This window comes from Gadus chalcogrammus, chromosome 9 (assembly GCF_026213295.1).
Source record: "Gadus chalcogrammus isolate NIFS_2021 chromosome 9, NIFS_Gcha_1.0, whole genome shotgun sequence".
NCBI lineage: Eukaryota > Metazoa > Chordata > Actinopteri > Gadiformes > Gadidae > Gadus > Gadus chalcogrammus.
The window spans coordinates 17,414,371-17,431,672 of NC_079420.1; the positions used below are offsets into that span (position 1 = coordinate 17,414,371).

The 17,302-nt window shown below is 40.4% G+C and overlaps 2 protein-coding genes across 2 annotated transcripts; one reads left to right on the top strand and one right to left on the bottom strand.

The window, feature by feature from the left end:
• The first annotated feature begins 3 nt into the window (after positions 1-3).
• Positions 4-13,589, top strand: anpeplb (alanyl (membrane) aminopeptidase-like b). The gene is made up of 20 exons (XM_056598176.1): positions 4-1,067; positions 3,051-3,193; positions 3,365-3,507; positions 5,148-5,268; positions 5,392-5,546; positions 5,821-5,934; positions 6,145-6,288; positions 6,415-6,480; positions 6,846-6,911; positions 7,087-7,235; positions 7,742-7,821; positions 8,180-8,313; positions 8,405-8,460; positions 8,714-8,861; positions 9,251-9,339; positions 10,068-10,178; positions 10,421-10,588; positions 10,793-10,933; positions 11,443-11,515; positions 11,820-13,589. Exons 1-20 carry the CDS (start codon positions 478-480, stop codon positions 11,979-11,981), a joined length of 2,853 nt encoding a protein of 950 aa, XP_056454151.1. The 5' UTR covers positions 4-477; the 3' UTR covers positions 11,982-13,589.
• On the bottom strand, positions 11,618-17,234 carry arpin (actin related protein 2/3 complex inhibitor). Its single transcript, XM_056598183.1, has 6 exons — positions 17,052-17,234; positions 16,876-16,951; positions 16,052-16,184; positions 14,562-14,771; positions 13,927-14,090; positions 11,618-13,536 (listed from the first exon to the last, which is right to left on the bottom strand). The coding sequence occupies exons 1-6, from the start codon at positions 17,138-17,140 to the stop codon at positions 13,528-13,530; spliced, it is 681 nt and encodes a 226-aa protein (XP_056454158.1). The 5' UTR covers positions 17,141-17,234; the 3' UTR covers positions 11,618-13,527.
• Positions 17,235-17,302: the final 68 nt, after the last annotated feature.

A 17,302-nucleotide genomic window follows, 5' to 3' on the forward strand; every position in this document is an offset into this window, starting at 1 on the left:
AATGTTTTAAAATACAAGAGTGTGTAGTTTGTGCACAACTGTGGACTCCAATGAACAAGTGCAGATGTGCTGGTAATGCTTAGGGAGGGGTGGTGGGAAGATTGTTGCTCGAGATTGATCCAACCCCTGGATTAGTGGCCGGACTACACTAACCACCACCAGATGTGGGAGTATGCGATATGACGCATTATCAACAAGTCCAATGATCATCGCCTTCCTACAATATACATCTTACTCTTTGCTCCTTCACCAATCCTCAGGTTAATGCTTAATCTGTGTATGACCGCTTAATTGCAAAGACTCTGCCCCATTTATGGTTGGGAGGGCCTTTGGAAGCAGATACGCTTTGAGCATATTGCAGTCCGGCGGGGGAAGTTGTACAGGTCATTTTAGTAGACCAGCTTTGCATATCTTCCATCCAGAAAGCAGGAGCTTCTGGGACACACCAAAGCGACAGAGGAAGAGGACGAAACCAACATGGCGAAAGCGATATATGTGTCCAAGGTCTTCGCCATCATTACGGTCACCCTGACCGTCTCAGCCATCGCGGGAATCGTCACCATGATGATTGTTTACGAGGCTCAGATCGCCGGGATGGATCCAACACCCCGGCCAACCACCCTACCCCCAACTACGCTCCCCACAGGCCCTCCACCGGATATGCGGCTTCCTGGGAACCTGGTGCCCAAAAGCTACAAGCTCTTCCTCCAGCCTCATCTGTACCCCAGCCTTAACATGAGCGACGTCAACGCAACGGACCAGATCAATGTCTTCACTGGGAACTCCACTGTGTTCTTCCAATGTGTAGAGAAAACCAAGACCATAATCCTTCACAACAAAAACTTGACACTTCTCGGGCTGATTGTGACCGACTGCGACTCGGGAAAGCTGCTCCCCTTTGTCAAGTACTTGCAATACGACGATTGGACCGATTTCCTCGAGATTCAGATGTCTGACGCACTTGCAGAAGGCGGAAATTATAGTTTGTTTGTGGATTTCCAGGGTGAGATGGCAGAGGACTTGGAAGGTCTGTATGCAAGCACCTACAACGAAGACGGCCTAAAGAAGTAAGTGAGAAAAACACCTTTCATGTAAGGGGCGCTTTAGAGTGACAAATATTTAGATTGGTTCATATAGTGGCAATGGCAATTGCCATTTATATTTGTAGGTATTAAATCAGAAAGCAATTTACACCTGTGTGTGAGTATGTGTGTGCACATGCCTTTGTGTATGTCCATTATAGAGAGAAATAGAGAGTTATGGAAATAACCATGAAGGCAATTGGTGTTAAACCAGGATAAAACATATACCACTGGTTACCTCACAGGGGTTCAAGTATAATTGATTCCAGACACGGAATTCGACAGTAAAACCCTAAGGTACAAACCGCCTGGATGCTGGCTTCATTCCTCCTTTATTTCCACCAGGGCATTCACCAGCAGATGCCTTATTTTATTCAGTGTTATCAATGTTTAAGGACATTCAAGGTTTGTTAGACTTATATTATATATGATATTGTTCCTGTGCTTTTTTTAAATGGTCTCATCATCCTTATCATATTGTCTAAAAAACCCTGATATTATTATATTGTTGTTTACACAATATCATTTATACAATATAATTTGTATCTATGAATTACATTGTATCATTATTGGTTGGATTGTTATTAACATTCGCAATCCAATAATTTTCAGACAAGGAGGTTTATAGAGCATGAACATAAAACAACTATGAATTGTTTGCTAGAAACATGAGGAAAACATTTGGTCCTGACGTCAAGCCTTTCAAGGAAACCTACAAGTTCATTGCAATGTAATGCTCATGTGATAATGATTGACCATAATTATAATGATGCCCATAAAGTGACAGATATGAGGGAATACATTCACACGGAAGAAACCAATCCCTACGTGAACAGGGTGTTTCCCCGTTCCTGATTCAAACAGATGTTCATTGTTTTGTTTAGAGTCTTCCAAAGTAGGCCTCCCATGTGACTGGAATCAAATCAAATCGAAATAAAAAGACGCATGAATGTTTAATGTGATGGCATGGCAGCTTTAACAATAGGTAATTAATTGTATACATCTTGAGATCTATGACATAAAGTCACGGCAAATCAATAATATTTGTATTAGTTCTTAATCACTGTTACAGTTGTAAAATAATTCACACATTCATACCAACAGGCCACACATGCCCTTGCCAATCAAAGAGGCTTCTTTCTCATCTTAGGGAGGTATCCTGAGCCTAGGGAGGTGTCCAGCTCATTCAGGAAACCATTCATCATGCGTCAATTCTAGAGATACGAGCGGTCAAGATGTTCGAGAGACCCAGACGCTCAAGGCCACAAAAAACAAGTGTAATGCCAACACATAGCCGCAAGAGATCAGCATATAGAACACATACGGGTATCCAGGAGGCGGGAGTTCAGCACCATGCTTAGCCAATCAGAGCACATAACTGAGTCGACGCCTGCCCAGTATTAAAGTCCCAACGCATAGCCCAGGGGACCAGAACGCTCCAGGTAATGCATCCTTCAGATGCCCTACTAAGTGTATCTCCACGCATGCCTATACAATTCCCCTCCTTTTGCTTAATAGAGACTAGAGTAAACCTTTACCAAATAAAGTGGGTTAAAAGCGATCCTGATTCGAGAACCTTTTCCAAAGAACACGACACAGTCTCTGGGGGCTGTAACTAAGGGCTTCAGTGGGGGCATTTTATGGAACTCCCAACCCCTGGCCCTCCAAAGAGCAAGAAATATCTCCCTACTGCTAATTAGAATAACTCCCTAATAATCAAGGAAGAAACCTTTGGAAGGAACGCAGAGTGAAATGGGTGTCAAGACTCATAATGCACAACAGCCTGATGGTAGCATAGAAGCAAAACTGTTAAAGTAATTGTAAACGATTATCAAATAGAAACGTACTGGTGTCCATCACGGGTCTGGCTATGTTTTTAATGTTTTTATTGAAAGAAGGTGCTGGTTTGTGGGTAAGCATTTAGCATATATATGAACTATCTATAACATATCTACGACATGTCTTCAGATTCATCGCCAGCACCCAAATGGAGCCCACCAGCGCCAGAAAAGTTTTTCCTTGTTTTGATGAACCGGCGATGAAGGCTACATTTGAGGTCACCATTATCCACAGACAACCAACGATTGCACTGGGAAACTGGCCAAAGTCTGGTAAAAAATAAATCAAATGACGATACTACTATAAATATCTGACGTGCTGACATTATATTTGAAAGTATCACGTCCTCTCATGACGTTTTACTGTGTGAAACGACTAATAATGTACATTTTCTTTAAGTGATGACTGAGTTTACCAACCAACCCTCTCACTTCCCACTGTAGGTTCGCGCTTACTAGACGACGACTGGTCGGCCACCACATTCTTTGCCACAAAGCTGATGTCCACATACCTGCTGGCCTTTTCAGTCTCAGAGTTTCCTTATACCGAAAACCCTAAACCGAACGTCAATGGAGTGAAAATCAAAGTAGGTTTGCCACGGATAATAGGGCTTGTACATCGCAATGACAGCCTCCATTTCGGACGTATAGGAGCATAGAGGCGTTCTTGATGGTTATGATGTTTTAGTCCTTGTTTAGTAATTCATCGGGACATTCTTTGTCATTATGGGGGGGACATTGATTTATTTGAAACTGACACATTGTTTCTTATTGCCTGGTATACCAGACTTTCGTACTTCATTTAATTTGCACAGAGAGTCTGGCCTCTCTCCATTGACAAACATTAACTCACTTGAAGGCGGGTGTCTGTTGGAGATTAAAACTATTAGATCTGCCCAGTGCCATTCTGCCATAACCAATCCCTAATGTTTTACTACAACTCAAACTAGCGCACGACCACCTCAACGTCATTATTGAATTGAATTGAAAAAGGTTTTATTTCGAACAAGTAAAAAATAAAATAAATGAAACAAGTGGACAGATACAATAAAGTAATATTTACACACAATGAAAAACACAAAATAAAATAAACTGTCTTACACTTGCTTTACCTGTTCGAAAAGGGGTGAGAAGAAGAAAACTTATTTAATCTGACCCCTTCTCCCTAATTTATTTATCTATAATGAGTATTAGCTTCCTTATTAATGATATAATAATCATCAAAAAATAATTATATATTAATATATATTAGTTTACAATATGATACAATTCATTACCACTTGTGTATTTATCTAATAATATTGTCAAGTTATCTTTTAATAATATCTAATTAAACATTCAATATTATATAAATACTGTCAAATATATACCAATATATGCATGCATATAAACATATACACTATGTTAAACACCTTCTTCATCCCTGTACCTCGTAAAAATCAATTATTTGTATTTTATTTTAAACTGGTTAATGTTTGGACATTCCTTGATCTCCCCACTCAAACTGCTCCATAGTCTTACACACATCAAAATATTTTCCTGGTCGTACGGAAGCTGTTCACTTGTATGTATTTTCCCCTTAAATTATTATAATTTGTGTTTGAAATTGTAAACAATTATACTTGAAGAAAATACTTTTGTTTTGAGAATTCTTAATTCATAATTGTTTATTATATTATTCTCAGCCACTCCCTCTGTGTGCTGATTTGACCGGCAAAATGTGACCGGAGAAGACCCGCAAATATACCGCAAACTCAAACTACTGAAGGGAAATGAAAATTGAGCGAAACGTAGGCGGGCGGAGCCAGGCTATGTTTCTTATGCGTGACGTGGCAAAACAAAGTTTCCATTCGCCTCTTTGAAAAATTTCACATGAATCTGATGTCCAAGCCCTTTAGAAATATTTTCTGTCCAAATTAATTAAAAAAGTATACATTATTTATTAATTCAGATGCTAGACCCATTCTACTAACCCATCCTATCCAAACATGTAACCGTTTATACAGTTCAGGCCACTTTAGCTATAACTAACCAGGCAATAGTGTATTGGTTGATTGTCAACGGAGGAGAAACCAGAAAAGAAGTTCTAGGTTTCATGGCTTTATTTAAGGTTTATTTATCCAGGTTTCATGCTTTCATCGCTACAATGTTGTATGAGGACATCAATGTAACCCATGTGTAAACCATAGGCTATACTGTATGTGATTATATTTGTTTATTCATACAGACGTACGCACGGAAAGAACTTATTGAAGCTGGACACGCTGTGTATGCAACAAACATCGCTGACAAGCTTCTCAACTACTACGTGAAACTATTCAACATTACTTACCCTCTTCAAAAGCTGGGTAAGGCCCCTGCATGAAGATGGGATGGCTGAATGGTTGAATGGATGGACGATATATAATGACGATATTTTTATATATCAGTATATTAACATATTTAACATATTTACTTTCTGCTGTCAACAGATCAGTTTGTTGTGCCGGAACATCGCGCTGTAGCCATGGAGAACTGGGGTCTAATCATGTATGATGAGTCTGCAGTGCTTTTCGATAGCAAAACCTCAGGTCAAAGGCAAAAAGAATGGATTGTGGAGATTGTTGCACACGAGCTGGCCCACCAGGTAAGAGAGTTTGAGTAACTCATCACCGAACACATGTGCGCAGACACACACACACACATATATATATAGATATATATATATATATATATATATATATATATATATATATCTATATATATATATGTGTGTGTGTGTCTGCGCACATGTGTTCGGTGATGAGTTACTCATCTATATATATATATATATATATATATATATATATATATATATATATATGTATGTAATAATAATATTTATAGAACTATTTATATCCATTCTTCTCCCCCACAAACAGTGGTTTGGAAACCTTGTGACGATGAGATGGTGGAATGACATTTGGCTGAATGAGGGCTTCGCCACCTATATGGCCAACCTGGGTCTCGCCCAGGAAGAACCTACCTGGAACATGGTATGGAAAGATGGATCTTTTTCTTGATCAACATTTCTTTCTCACATCCTTTAAATCTTTGGACCACACCCTGCTTTAGTTTCACGACAGCTGCCATATAGCAGATGAGAAAAAATGTTTTTAGTTTATATTTATAAGATGGAATAAGTCTTTGTGTCCTGTGATGGAGATTTCTATGTATATTTTGACTCCTGTTTTGTGTTTCCCCAGAAACAAATGAACGAAATGAGGCAGCGACAAAATGCATTCGAGGTGGACGCTCTGAACTCCTCTCATCCTCTCAGTTCTCCTGCAGTTGACATCCAGGATCCTGGTCAGATCGACGAGATGTTCAGCAGCATCTCCTACTTAAAGGTAGGTCACGTGACGCACAATAGACATGCAGGGACAGATGGACAGCACTGTGGCAGACAGAGGTGTGTTAGACATGGGAGGAAGCAGTGCGAGGCTGACGGTGGTAGGGGCTCTCCGTCTCCGCAGGGTGGTGCCGTGCTGAGGATGCTGGAGGACTTCATGACTGAGTCATCGTTTCAGAAAGGGATCAAAGTAAGGGATGACCTCTTACCTCTGTCGGTTAGCAAGCGCATTCATAAGATATTAAGATGACCATCTAGTGAATGGATCCATGCTGTTGAACGGCATCAAACCAGAATTGCCTTCCAATGTTTTAGTTTTACTCTTGGACCCCTTACAACCCTTTGAGGACGTGCACTTATAAATTCAGTTGGTGTAAAAGTTGATTCAATCGTTACTTCTTTTGAACCTGCACAAAGGATAGCTGCCTGGCTATTCCCTTCAAGGCAGAGTGTTCAGGACTTTAAATGCTTTAGGATGTGTTATGTGCATCATGTATTCCCTTTAATAATTTCCCTCTCCCTCACTCTCACTCTCACTCTCTCTATTTATCGTAGATGTATCTGAAGGAATTCCAGTATAATAGCGTCGAAACACATGATTTGTGGGAATATATGCAGAAGGTAACATCTACATTTATTGATTCTGATTGTTGATTGTTTCTTTAATGCTATCCTGTTTCTACACTGTAAACATGAACGTATAAGCTAATAATGCCCTGGGACAGGTGTATGTGAATGGTTAGCTGGGCACAATAAGTAAAATACATATATATATTTATATATTGTTTTTTTTCAGGCCTACCAGGGAGATAATGGCGTCTATGATATTCCTGAAGTGATGAACACATGGACCCAACAGATTGGGTATCCTATCATCACCATCAACACCAGCAGTGGAGAGGTCTACCAGAAGCAGTTCACGCAGGACCTGTCAATAGAATCAGGGTATGTTCACAATGTCTGCTTAGCGACTGGAACTGATGGTGAAGGGCGCTGCCCAGTTGCCATGGTAATTCTGCCAAGAGCGCCTCTGGGAAAATGTTTCAAGTGCACAAAGTTTGAAGATGGTTTACTGTTCATAATGAATAAATAAACCTTGGAGATTAAGACATGTCACAGAGACGATTTCCCACTTTCAGGATATGCCTTGATTCATTATACATTAGCAGTGGCTTCCAAATTGCACCTTTATTGTGATGGAACTGTGTTAGGAAAGATAATGATAACTTAAAATCATTTAATTTTGTATAAAGTTAAGTGGTCAGTAACCACATAACTTTAAATTGCCACTGCCGCCATGTTTTGTAATTGCTTGTTCACCACTATAGAACATGCATGTTACACAATTTACCACAAGCATCTTTTTGTTTTATTTTGAGCATTTTATTTATATATTTGTCAAAAGTGGTTCTTGTTGTTCATTTGTTTGCGTTATCATTCCATTCATTTAGTCAGGTATGGCAAATCCCGATCAGAGTTATGTCAGAGACGGCTAAACCCTCCTTTGTCTTGCTGACCGACGGTAACCCAGGTAACGCTTACATATTCCAAAGCAATAGGAAAGACAATATTGATGATACTAATAATAATAACGATACGTATCCTCAGATACTCTGCTAATACCTCATAATGGTAGAATACATTTATTCGGCATTGCACTGATTGTAATGTATTAAAATTCATGTTAATAACAGCTAAACCAAGAGGCTTTCAAACCAGTGTATTATGAGTACCTGCATGCCACATCGATGGCTTATTCTTGTGCATCACTTCACCTCACGTCATATGGCAAATAACCTTGGCATCGCTTCCAGGCAATAGTGATTTAAAAGACTGCCTTACATACTGACCGTCGCAGCAGCAACATTTTATTGTGCCTTCCCTTCCAGTAAGGATGGAGAATTTCATCTCCAATGGAGGAAAGTGGATTCTAGCCAATATCAATGCTACTGGATATTACAGGGTGAACTACGACCCAGAGAACTGGAAGAGACTCATGGATCAGCTAGAGAGCAACCCCAATGTAGGTACCATGCGGTTAGTTTGCAAACTTTTGAACAGCGGATTAACCCAACTTTATGTTGATTTAGAAAGGACAATGTTTCTGTTTGCAGGCTATACCACTCATGAACAGAGGACAACTTATTGACGATGCATTTCACCTGACCAGGTATTGGTACTTTCCCAAATTTACAATGATAGACTTAACCTATTATTTTTTCTGTTGTATTTATAGGCCATAAATTCTAAGGTACTTATCTATAACTATTATGATATTCTCTTTCATGTTGTATATTTTCCTAAATGAAATAAACTAAATAGAGTTGTTGTTGATTAACAACAGAAGACTTTTATTTTTTATAACAAAAAGCGTCGAAGGTTTACAAGAAATGTGATCAAATGTCATCTTGAATGATCCTCAGGGCCAAAATGGTGAACGTGACGCTTGGACTGAACACCACTCGATTCCTCCAGAATGACACGGCGTGTCTCCCCTGGTCCACCGCCATCCAGAACCTCAACTACTTTGTTGAGATGTTTGATCGCTCCTTGGTCTATGGTCCCATGCAGGTTTGTGTGAATAAACACACACACACACACACATACACACACACACACACACACAGACACAGACACACACACACACACACACACACACACACACACACACACACACACACACACACACACAGACACACACACACACACACACACACACACACACACACACACACACACACACACACACACACACACACACACACACACACACACACACAGTCTCTCAAAACACTTGTTCCCATTGTTCCGTTCAACACTCACTATTAAACATCATGGTGTTCAGTGAGGCAGCACGTCAGGAATGAGGCCCACCAGCTCGTGGCTCCATCCTCAAATGAAGGGAAGAACGACTACGACTGCAATCCAAATGAAATGCAAATTGGTCTTTCTCTCTGCAGGCATATATGCGAAAGCTGGTTACGCCGCTGTATATGCACTTCAAGGACTACACAGACAACTCAACAATTCCAATTGAACTTTATCAGCAGTAAGATACAGTCTTTAAATACAATCTTGTGATGAAACTAGATATGCTTTCTATGCACACAAAATGTACCTCCCGCTCCCGAGGCGGCCCAGTGCATGTCTGCAACCCTGTGAAGGGACAGAAATAGACACTCGATCATATCAAATAAAATCTGAAAACAAACCCTGTCCACTAGCAACAAAACTATCTTAAATATGTGAAATAACATTTTAAAGCAGAACCACACAGCACACCTGCTAAAGGTGCATGTTGCAGTTATCTCATATTGTGGGTGTGCCCATGGATGGGCATACACAAGATAAAGCTTGTCCAGGCTTCTGTGGTGTGGTGTTAACTTTATAAATTTTGCAGAGCAAGGGAAATGCCAATGAGCATTGTCCCATAAGCTTCCCCCTGTTGTTAAGCTCAGAAACGTTTTGGTTCAAAAGTGCTTCTCTCGTTTTTGAAAGCCTTGTCAACACGTACAAAAGTTGGCCTCATAGCACATACTGGCATTTGCTTAAATCCTATGCCACAATGAAACGTGTGATTGTACATAGTAGGGCATTTGTCTCATAGCTTGCCTGAAGATTCAGGCCCTTGGGAGTTCAGAAGATATCATACATTTTGCAAATATACACACATGCGTTTCCCAGCTCAATGGTCAGCTGTTATTGATGCAAGTGACAATTTCCGCTCCACCCAGTGATTCATATGAGATGTTACATTGGAATGTGAATTATCCACAGGCAAAATCAGCTAAATGCCATCAACGTGGCCTGTTCAAACGGACTCCCAGAGTGTGAGATCATGGCTGTCAAGATGTTTAGGAACTGGATGAAGAATGAAACTTACAACAGGTACAAAAAATATATATTTTTTGTATTCATATACATCTATGCATGCATTTAATACTATATATTTAAGTATTACCTTTTGTACCTGTGTGTGTGTGTGTGTGTGTGTGTGTGTGTGTGTGTGTGTGTGTGTGTGTGTGTGTGTGTGTGTGTGTGTGTGTGTGTGTGTGTGTGTGTGTGTGTGTGTGTGTGCGTGTGTGTGTGCGTGTGTCTGGTGTGTGTGTGTGTGTGTTTTTGTCTGACAGCATCCATCCCAACCTGCGGCCTGCCATCTACTGCCAGGCGTTGGCTGCAGGGGGGGACATGGAGTGGGACTTTGCGTGGAGGAAGTACCAGGAATGCACCATATCCCCAGACAAACACCTCCTTGCTCATGCACTCTCCTGCACCAAAAAGATATGGCTGCTTAACAGGTGGAGTTTATAACTATGTTCCGAAAAATCTACGATAAAAATGTCAGGAATAGTAATCATTAACTCCCTTTCAATCATTTAACAAGTTCATTTCTAGATGACTATTTCCCGGCATGTCCGGTCAACTTCTTAAAATGCCGTGGCAAGGCTGCCAATTAGTTTTATTACCATGTGACTCACCGTCTTACTGTTTTTTTCCTTCAGATTACTGGAATACACACTGGACCCTGAGAAGATACGCAAGGCTGATGTTTTCGAGACCATTATGAATGTTGGCGCAAACGCAGTGGGGCAGGGCTTGGCGTGGAACTTTATCCGTGCACACTGGGAAACCTTTCATGAGGAGTAAGTTTTTTACTCCAGAATATTTATTTTTATTATTTGTATAATCCTGGTCAAGCTTGTTGCAGATTCAGCCTTGATATCAACATCGTTATAATATTACATGGGAAGTATTCCACAACAGAAATGCCCAAAAGGTGTTGTTCCAAACGCCTGTCACACAAAACTGACCTAATTGTAACTGCTGTCACAGCAAATTATTTATTTGGGAATGCTAGTTTCCACCCTCCTCCTAGCTGTGGATAATTTATATATATTTTATTTCACACAAAGCAATAAGGCCAGACACATGTCCAGCTATGATTTTGAGTAAGGCATAAGACGCCATAAAAATTGTATCATGCCTGAGCCATAGCTGATAATGAGCTGTACTCGTCAGGTGCAAAGGTCTTAAAATTTGATTATTATCTAATCCTGTAATATTTGCCAACTGTTTATTTTGTTACCAGGACGTTCATTCATTGTTTTAATTCTTTTGATCACATGTATTTCCTGTCCCTCTCCCCTGGCAGACGTAGAATGGGTGTGAGTATTGCACTTCGGGAGGTGACCAAGAGGTTCTCCACAGACTTTGAACTGCAGGAGGTGAGAAAGTTGTATAATTTGATATTATATTTTAATGTAAAATATTATCAAATCATGACTCATTCACTTTTCAGACACAATCTTTTGACACATTGTATGAGTACTTGAATGGAATGTATATAAACTCATACTTTTTCATAAGGGCTACAACTTATGGGCTATCTAATGTTTATTTAAAATGTATGTGTGTGTGTGTGTGTGTGCGTGTGTCTGGTGTGTATGTGTGTATGTGTGTGTGTGTGTGTGTGTGTGTGTGTGTGTGTGTGTGTGTGTGTGTGTGTTTGTGTGTTGTCAATGCTTATAGTTGAGGCAGTTCCAGGTGCTGCAGAATGCAACAAGTAACATGCTTATGAACCAGGCAATAGAGCAGACCCAAGCAAACAACCAGTGGGTCAAGGAGAACAAGCAAACAGTACTGGAATGGTTCCTGGCAGAAACAGGCTCTGAGGAGTGGTACAGCACATAATCTTTTTAGCAAGCCTTGTATAGAACTGAACTTTGCACTTTCAAAAAAGGAAGATAAAAAAATGAAACTTGACACTCCAAAGTTGACATGCAGACTTTGAACAAACCATTAAAATCCTGAGTGATCAAATCATAATTGTTGCAATATTTTTTTCCGATGCCAATACACTGTTTTACTTGGCAATACATGAATGCAATTTCATGCTGTCATCAACGATTCCAGTATGCTTAAATTGAGAGGATGAACCTACTCTGATGGATCAATCAATTATTTATCTATATTCTATATTGAGACCCACAGGTGGAAGTCCAGCTTAATCTATAAAGAGTTTTGTCATTTGTCAGAATTCATTGGGAAACACTGTCAGAATTCATTGAGAAAATTATACATTTAAAGTGGCACAAAGTAAGATTTTGTTTGTTGAAGAAATTATTATAATATGTAGTGATGTTTAAATACTTGTTATTGTGTCTGCACATACTGAGGTTAATAATAAACCTGCACTTATTACTGTCATTAAATACACGCCTAGTGCGGTAATCACTGCCTATTTTTGTACTTTTGAAAGATATAAACGCTAGCTACATATTGTAAGTCATTTCTCTTAAATCAAGCAGAAATCAAGACATAATGGTACTTTTTTTATTGTAATAAAAAATGTTTTGTAGCAATGAAAACAATGTGTTAGAATGATTAACTAAATGGAAGAAATGGGTTTAAAAAGTTTTATAATAAAAAATGTTATGCAAGGGTTAGGGTCTACAAATGTAGACCCTAACCATACACAAATGTTGATCATAATGAAGTCAATACAAATGTATATCTATGATGTATATATTTCAATGTTCAATTAGTCTACGTAGGATTGTTTCAAAACAACAATTATAAACCGCGTAACATCTTTTCACATGTGGAATTAAAAGCACCCATTGCTGTTGATTCTCCGATAATCTTTCCCTGTGTTTCTATTTAAAGATTGGCTTATAGCCGGTTACAATGTTGAGTGCCTACAATGTTGAGTGCCTTCTATTCATAGCTTCTTCCAGAAATTGTCTTGTTATTAAAAAACTTGTAGTTCTCAAAAGTGATGGGGTTTGATCATAGATGAGTGTGTTTCAATGTTTTATGTTTTATTACAGATGTATTAGTATTTTTTAACTTAACACACAACAGTTTCATAAATGTTCTCCCTTTCATGGCTTTGCTGTCTGGGCTTCCAGTCAAGGTTATCTGTGTTTCTCTTCTTTATGGAATGCCGAAAAATGTAATTGAATGGGTCCCATCATTATTGCACCGGGTACAACCCACAATACAACCTGAAAGACGACTGGGGGAGGAAACAGTGGAGCTCACACCCATGAACCCAACCTCTTATTATGCTGAAGCCTAATCAAACAAAGTCTTTGTTTAAAAAGACAGTTGATTTGGCTGGAGGGAGTGAATCAGGGAAAGATCCAAATACTTGTAGAAACATACAGAGGAGTGTCAGCCAGCGCTCCACGAGGAACTAGAACAGCAGGGAAAGGCTCATGCTTGTATTTCTGCTTCATTCGTCCTGGGAAAGACAAAGCACAAAGATAGGTCATGTTGTGGACTCATGGGCATAACGTGAAGGAAACCATTCACAGTCCCATCAGCTTTCCCCACATATTTGCAGCTGTATATTATACAGCTACACACTCAAACTGTTAAATACTGAGGGAAAACACCTGCCTACCAGTACCTACCCAAGGTTAATGCAGGGTACACCTGTGTTAACCTCGCTATGATCGCTCTTGGAAAAGTGTCCCTGGACATGATGACTTCACCGGCATATTAGTCTACCACCTCTGACCTGGTGTATAAAGTATCAGACTCAGAATCATTGTTCATGAGCATCCCATGGTTTGTCCTTCGATCACCACTGTGAAAAAGGGTCAGATTGAAGTCATAAGGTTGTGTTTACCCATTCGTCCTCCTCGGCCCCCTGTCCCTCTCCGCTGTTGCTCTGAACACCAGCTGCCCCTGCTTTGTTGGCCATGATCTTGTCCGTCCATGATGCGCCAGCATTTTCATCTCCAGCGAAATTGCACTTTGTTACATTACCGGCGTCCACCTGGGCTAACGAGACTGGAAGCACAGCGGCCAGTTACGTAACAGATTCCAATGGCAATATATTGTGATCATCGCAATGGTTTCCCACCCGGGGGTCAATTACACCATTCAATTTGAAACAGGTTTTCAGTCTAAGATCAAACTTTATGTCTTCCCCGGGGTAGGATATAAGATTGCAGAATAGTGAAAGCAAAATCTAATAAATAGGTTGGAAACCACTATTTTACAGAATTGCTTTGTCTGGCTTTAATCTTACATTTAAATTGAGGCTGTTCAGTGTTAATTACGGCTCAGATAAGTTGGGTGAACCTATGCTCAGGGGAAACTGCACCAGACACGACAACTAAGGCTGTATGGGGTGAGCAGCTTACATACACTCGATTACAAATCTGTCAGTAAGACTTCATAAAATGGTCGGGTCGATCGGTTGGGGTGTAACAGTAACAGTAAGACACGTGGAAAACCAAGGAAGACCTTTAACCTTACAGATGAAGGGGCTGTTTCCTCTGGTCTTGAGGCGCACCTCCTGGCCCACCTCAAGCTCTGTGTTCTCCATCTGGGCCTCGGGGTACCAGAAGGCCAGGGTTCCGCCGCTGGGTGTGTGCTTGCAGGTTATCTTCACCAGCTCTGCCTGGTTCACCATGGCCGCCAGCTGCTGCTCAGACAGACGGTCCGACTCCCCCTTGGCCTCCGTCTCTGCACAAAGGGACACACCGTTACATTTCAGTATGCAGTCGGATGCTTTTATCCAGAAGCAACTGATGATTGAATTCAGATACATGTCATTAAGGAGCAAGGAAGGGTTAAGCATCTTGCACTAGAATACCGAGGTAGGTCGTGGACGTTGGGAGTAAACACCGTAGCCACTACTAGCTATCGTTCCCACGTATTTTATACACACCTAGGTGCTAGTTGGGAGCTTAGCAGGTCTAGGGATGGGGAAGTTTGGCAGCCCAGAGGAGAAGCTTGGTCATGGGCTGTGTCCAAAATCACTCACTACTCGCTATATAGAGGCCGCCGATTTGTAGTGCCGTCTAAATATATAGTTTGAGTTCTAATACACTATTTAGTGGAACAATCGTTTCCCACAATGCATCGTGAAAAGTAGTGTACAACCGATTGTCAACAACCACAGTCAGGATCAGAAATGATGGATCCATGTATCTTTTTTAAATACAAAAGGTTATTATCTTTGACTTAAACATTTTCAACGTCTTGCCAGGGAAGCAAGAGCAGTATGACTCACTTTCCTCTGTTTAGTAAGTCTGTTTCTTCCTTTAATTAAAAATTATTGAAATGATCAATGAACAAATAAGGACAGATTGATATTGTGTGGTATTTCCGCAGAGCTCTTAAAGGGTATTTCATCAAGTATTATTAAGAAGTTTTAGATAGAGAAGTGTAATAGGCACAAGACAAATCCATGAGTTGTGGCGGGAGAACATGTTGGGATATAGGATTGGGATGAGCTGAGACGCTGATCCCATATGGGGAACGCATTGCGACACTCAACACCAGGGCCCTTTTTGAGCACATGGACATGGGGTCCTTAACTAGTGCGTGGACTTTGGACTGTTTTTTAAGACAAAGAGTATTGTGAAAACGTCCCCCTGGACAGACTTAAAAGGATTAAATAGTTGGACAACGGATATTGGCAAAGCAAGAGACGGTCCCGCCTTTACCTAACCCCTTACTCACAAACCCTGTCCTTGCTTTGTGCAGAGGATCCCACGCAGGAATTCTTTCAGTTTGTTTTTCCTCAGTCCCTTTCCCTGCATCATTAAAGAATATATTTACTGGCGTGTTGCACCATAAAGACTGTGTTTCAAACCGATCATCTGTCTGTTTCTTATTTTGGGGGCTCAGGGTTTACTTATCCTTCCAACTTCCTGTAGGCCTAATTATTTAATAATTTAGAATTGTTGGTTGGCTGAACAGCTTTCCAGATCAGTACTTAATGATCAATAATAACTTACTGAAGGAGGACATTAGGTAACCAGTGTTGACCTTCCTGGTGTCACTGAAATTCGGCTCGATTTCCTTTCCGGTGGGGTCAAACCTTCGCTGATGGATACGGGTTGGTTTGATGTACAATGCATAGAAACGCACCTGCCAATAATAAAACGGTAAGGGACAGTTAAAACAGTAAATGCTCAGGTCTCTAGGTACGGGCCAAAGAGTCGATTTGGTTCCAGCAGTCCTGCTATATCAAAGCAGAACTTCTGTGGGCAGACGGTTCAGAGCCTTGGCCGGAAACTAAAAAATACATGGGGCAGTTACGCCTTGTTTCCTGTTTCGTTGCTGAGATATTGTACCGATTGTACTCATTTGCGCAACTGTATAAAGCCTTCAGTAGGGGATTTCAATGTTTTGTCCTACAGAGGCCCTTCTACACTATATAGGCACTAACTTATCACCCCTTGGCCTTTCCCCCTTCAATGTATAGGTTTTCCCATTAGTTACCTTTAGTTCCTTGAGTTGTCGTTCTAGTCATATCAGACGACAAGTTAATAAATTCCCTGGCTGGATTGACAAATGGATGGGAACTTTTTATTCTTGAGAAACTATCTCGTTAATTTGATGGAGTAAAAAGCTGCAGAAGAAAAGTTATATAGTGCAGGTTTAAAATAAAGTATTTTTTGTTGACAATGGGGAGTAAGTTCGATGATTGGTTATAATCTTGCAATTTTAGGACCTTTGTTTATGTTTTGCTTTAATGATGAAGGTGGAATCCAGCACTCTACCATTGACATCCCCTATTTATTCTGACAATCCAGATAGCCTATCTATCAGTCCGTACCTTCTGATTATTGACGTCGGTGATGACATGTCGGGAGACATCCCGAAGCATTCCTTCGAGAAGGACCCCCGGCCCGCTGGCGACAAAGGCACACGTCGTTTTCATAAATCAGTGATTTGTGAACGAAATCGACAGGGAGGATTACGAAAACAAACTATGTTCGTCCAATTCCTTACCTGTCAGATGCAGGTGGCCAAATGCTGTCTATTCTATCATTATGGACTGGTTTATTTTGCAAGGATGTGTTATGGTAAATTCTGCTCATTTTGAGATTAACTGGAGTTCCTCAAATGCATCTGGAATTATCTTCCAACTTCCTAGTTTTACAACTTTAAGTGCGCTCGTTTTGTCAAACGCGGTTGGCCTATAAACACATCATTGTGTTGGTGAACAATTCTTCTTGGACTGTAGATCATATTAGTTATCC

Bases quoted from the DNA above. Each gene is read 5' to 3' on its own strand.
- anpeplb (XM_056598176.1), top strand. From the start codon at position 478: ATGGCGAAAGCGATATATGTGTCCAAGGTCTTCGCCATCATTACGGTC. The intron at 6,912-7,086 runs GTAACATCTACA...GTTTTTTTTCAG, and splicing joins TGTGGGAATATATGCAGAAG to GCCTACCAGGGAGATAATGG. The intron at 10,934-11,442 runs GTAAGTTTTTTA...CTCCCCTGGCAG, and splicing joins TGGGAAACCTTTCATGAGGA to ACGTAGAATGGGTGTGAGTA.
- arpin (XM_056598183.1), bottom strand. From the start codon at position 17,140: ATGAGCAGAATTTACCATAACACATCCTTGCAAAATAAACCAGTCCAT. The intron at 14,772-16,051 runs GTAAGTTATTAT...CCCTTTGTGCAG, and splicing joins TTACCTAATGTCCTCCTTCA to AGACGGAGGCCAAGGGGGAG. The intron at 14,091-14,561 runs GTAAGGTTAAAG...CTGTGCTTCCAG, and splicing joins AGGAAACAGCCCCTTCATCT to TCTCGTTAGCCCAGGTGGAC.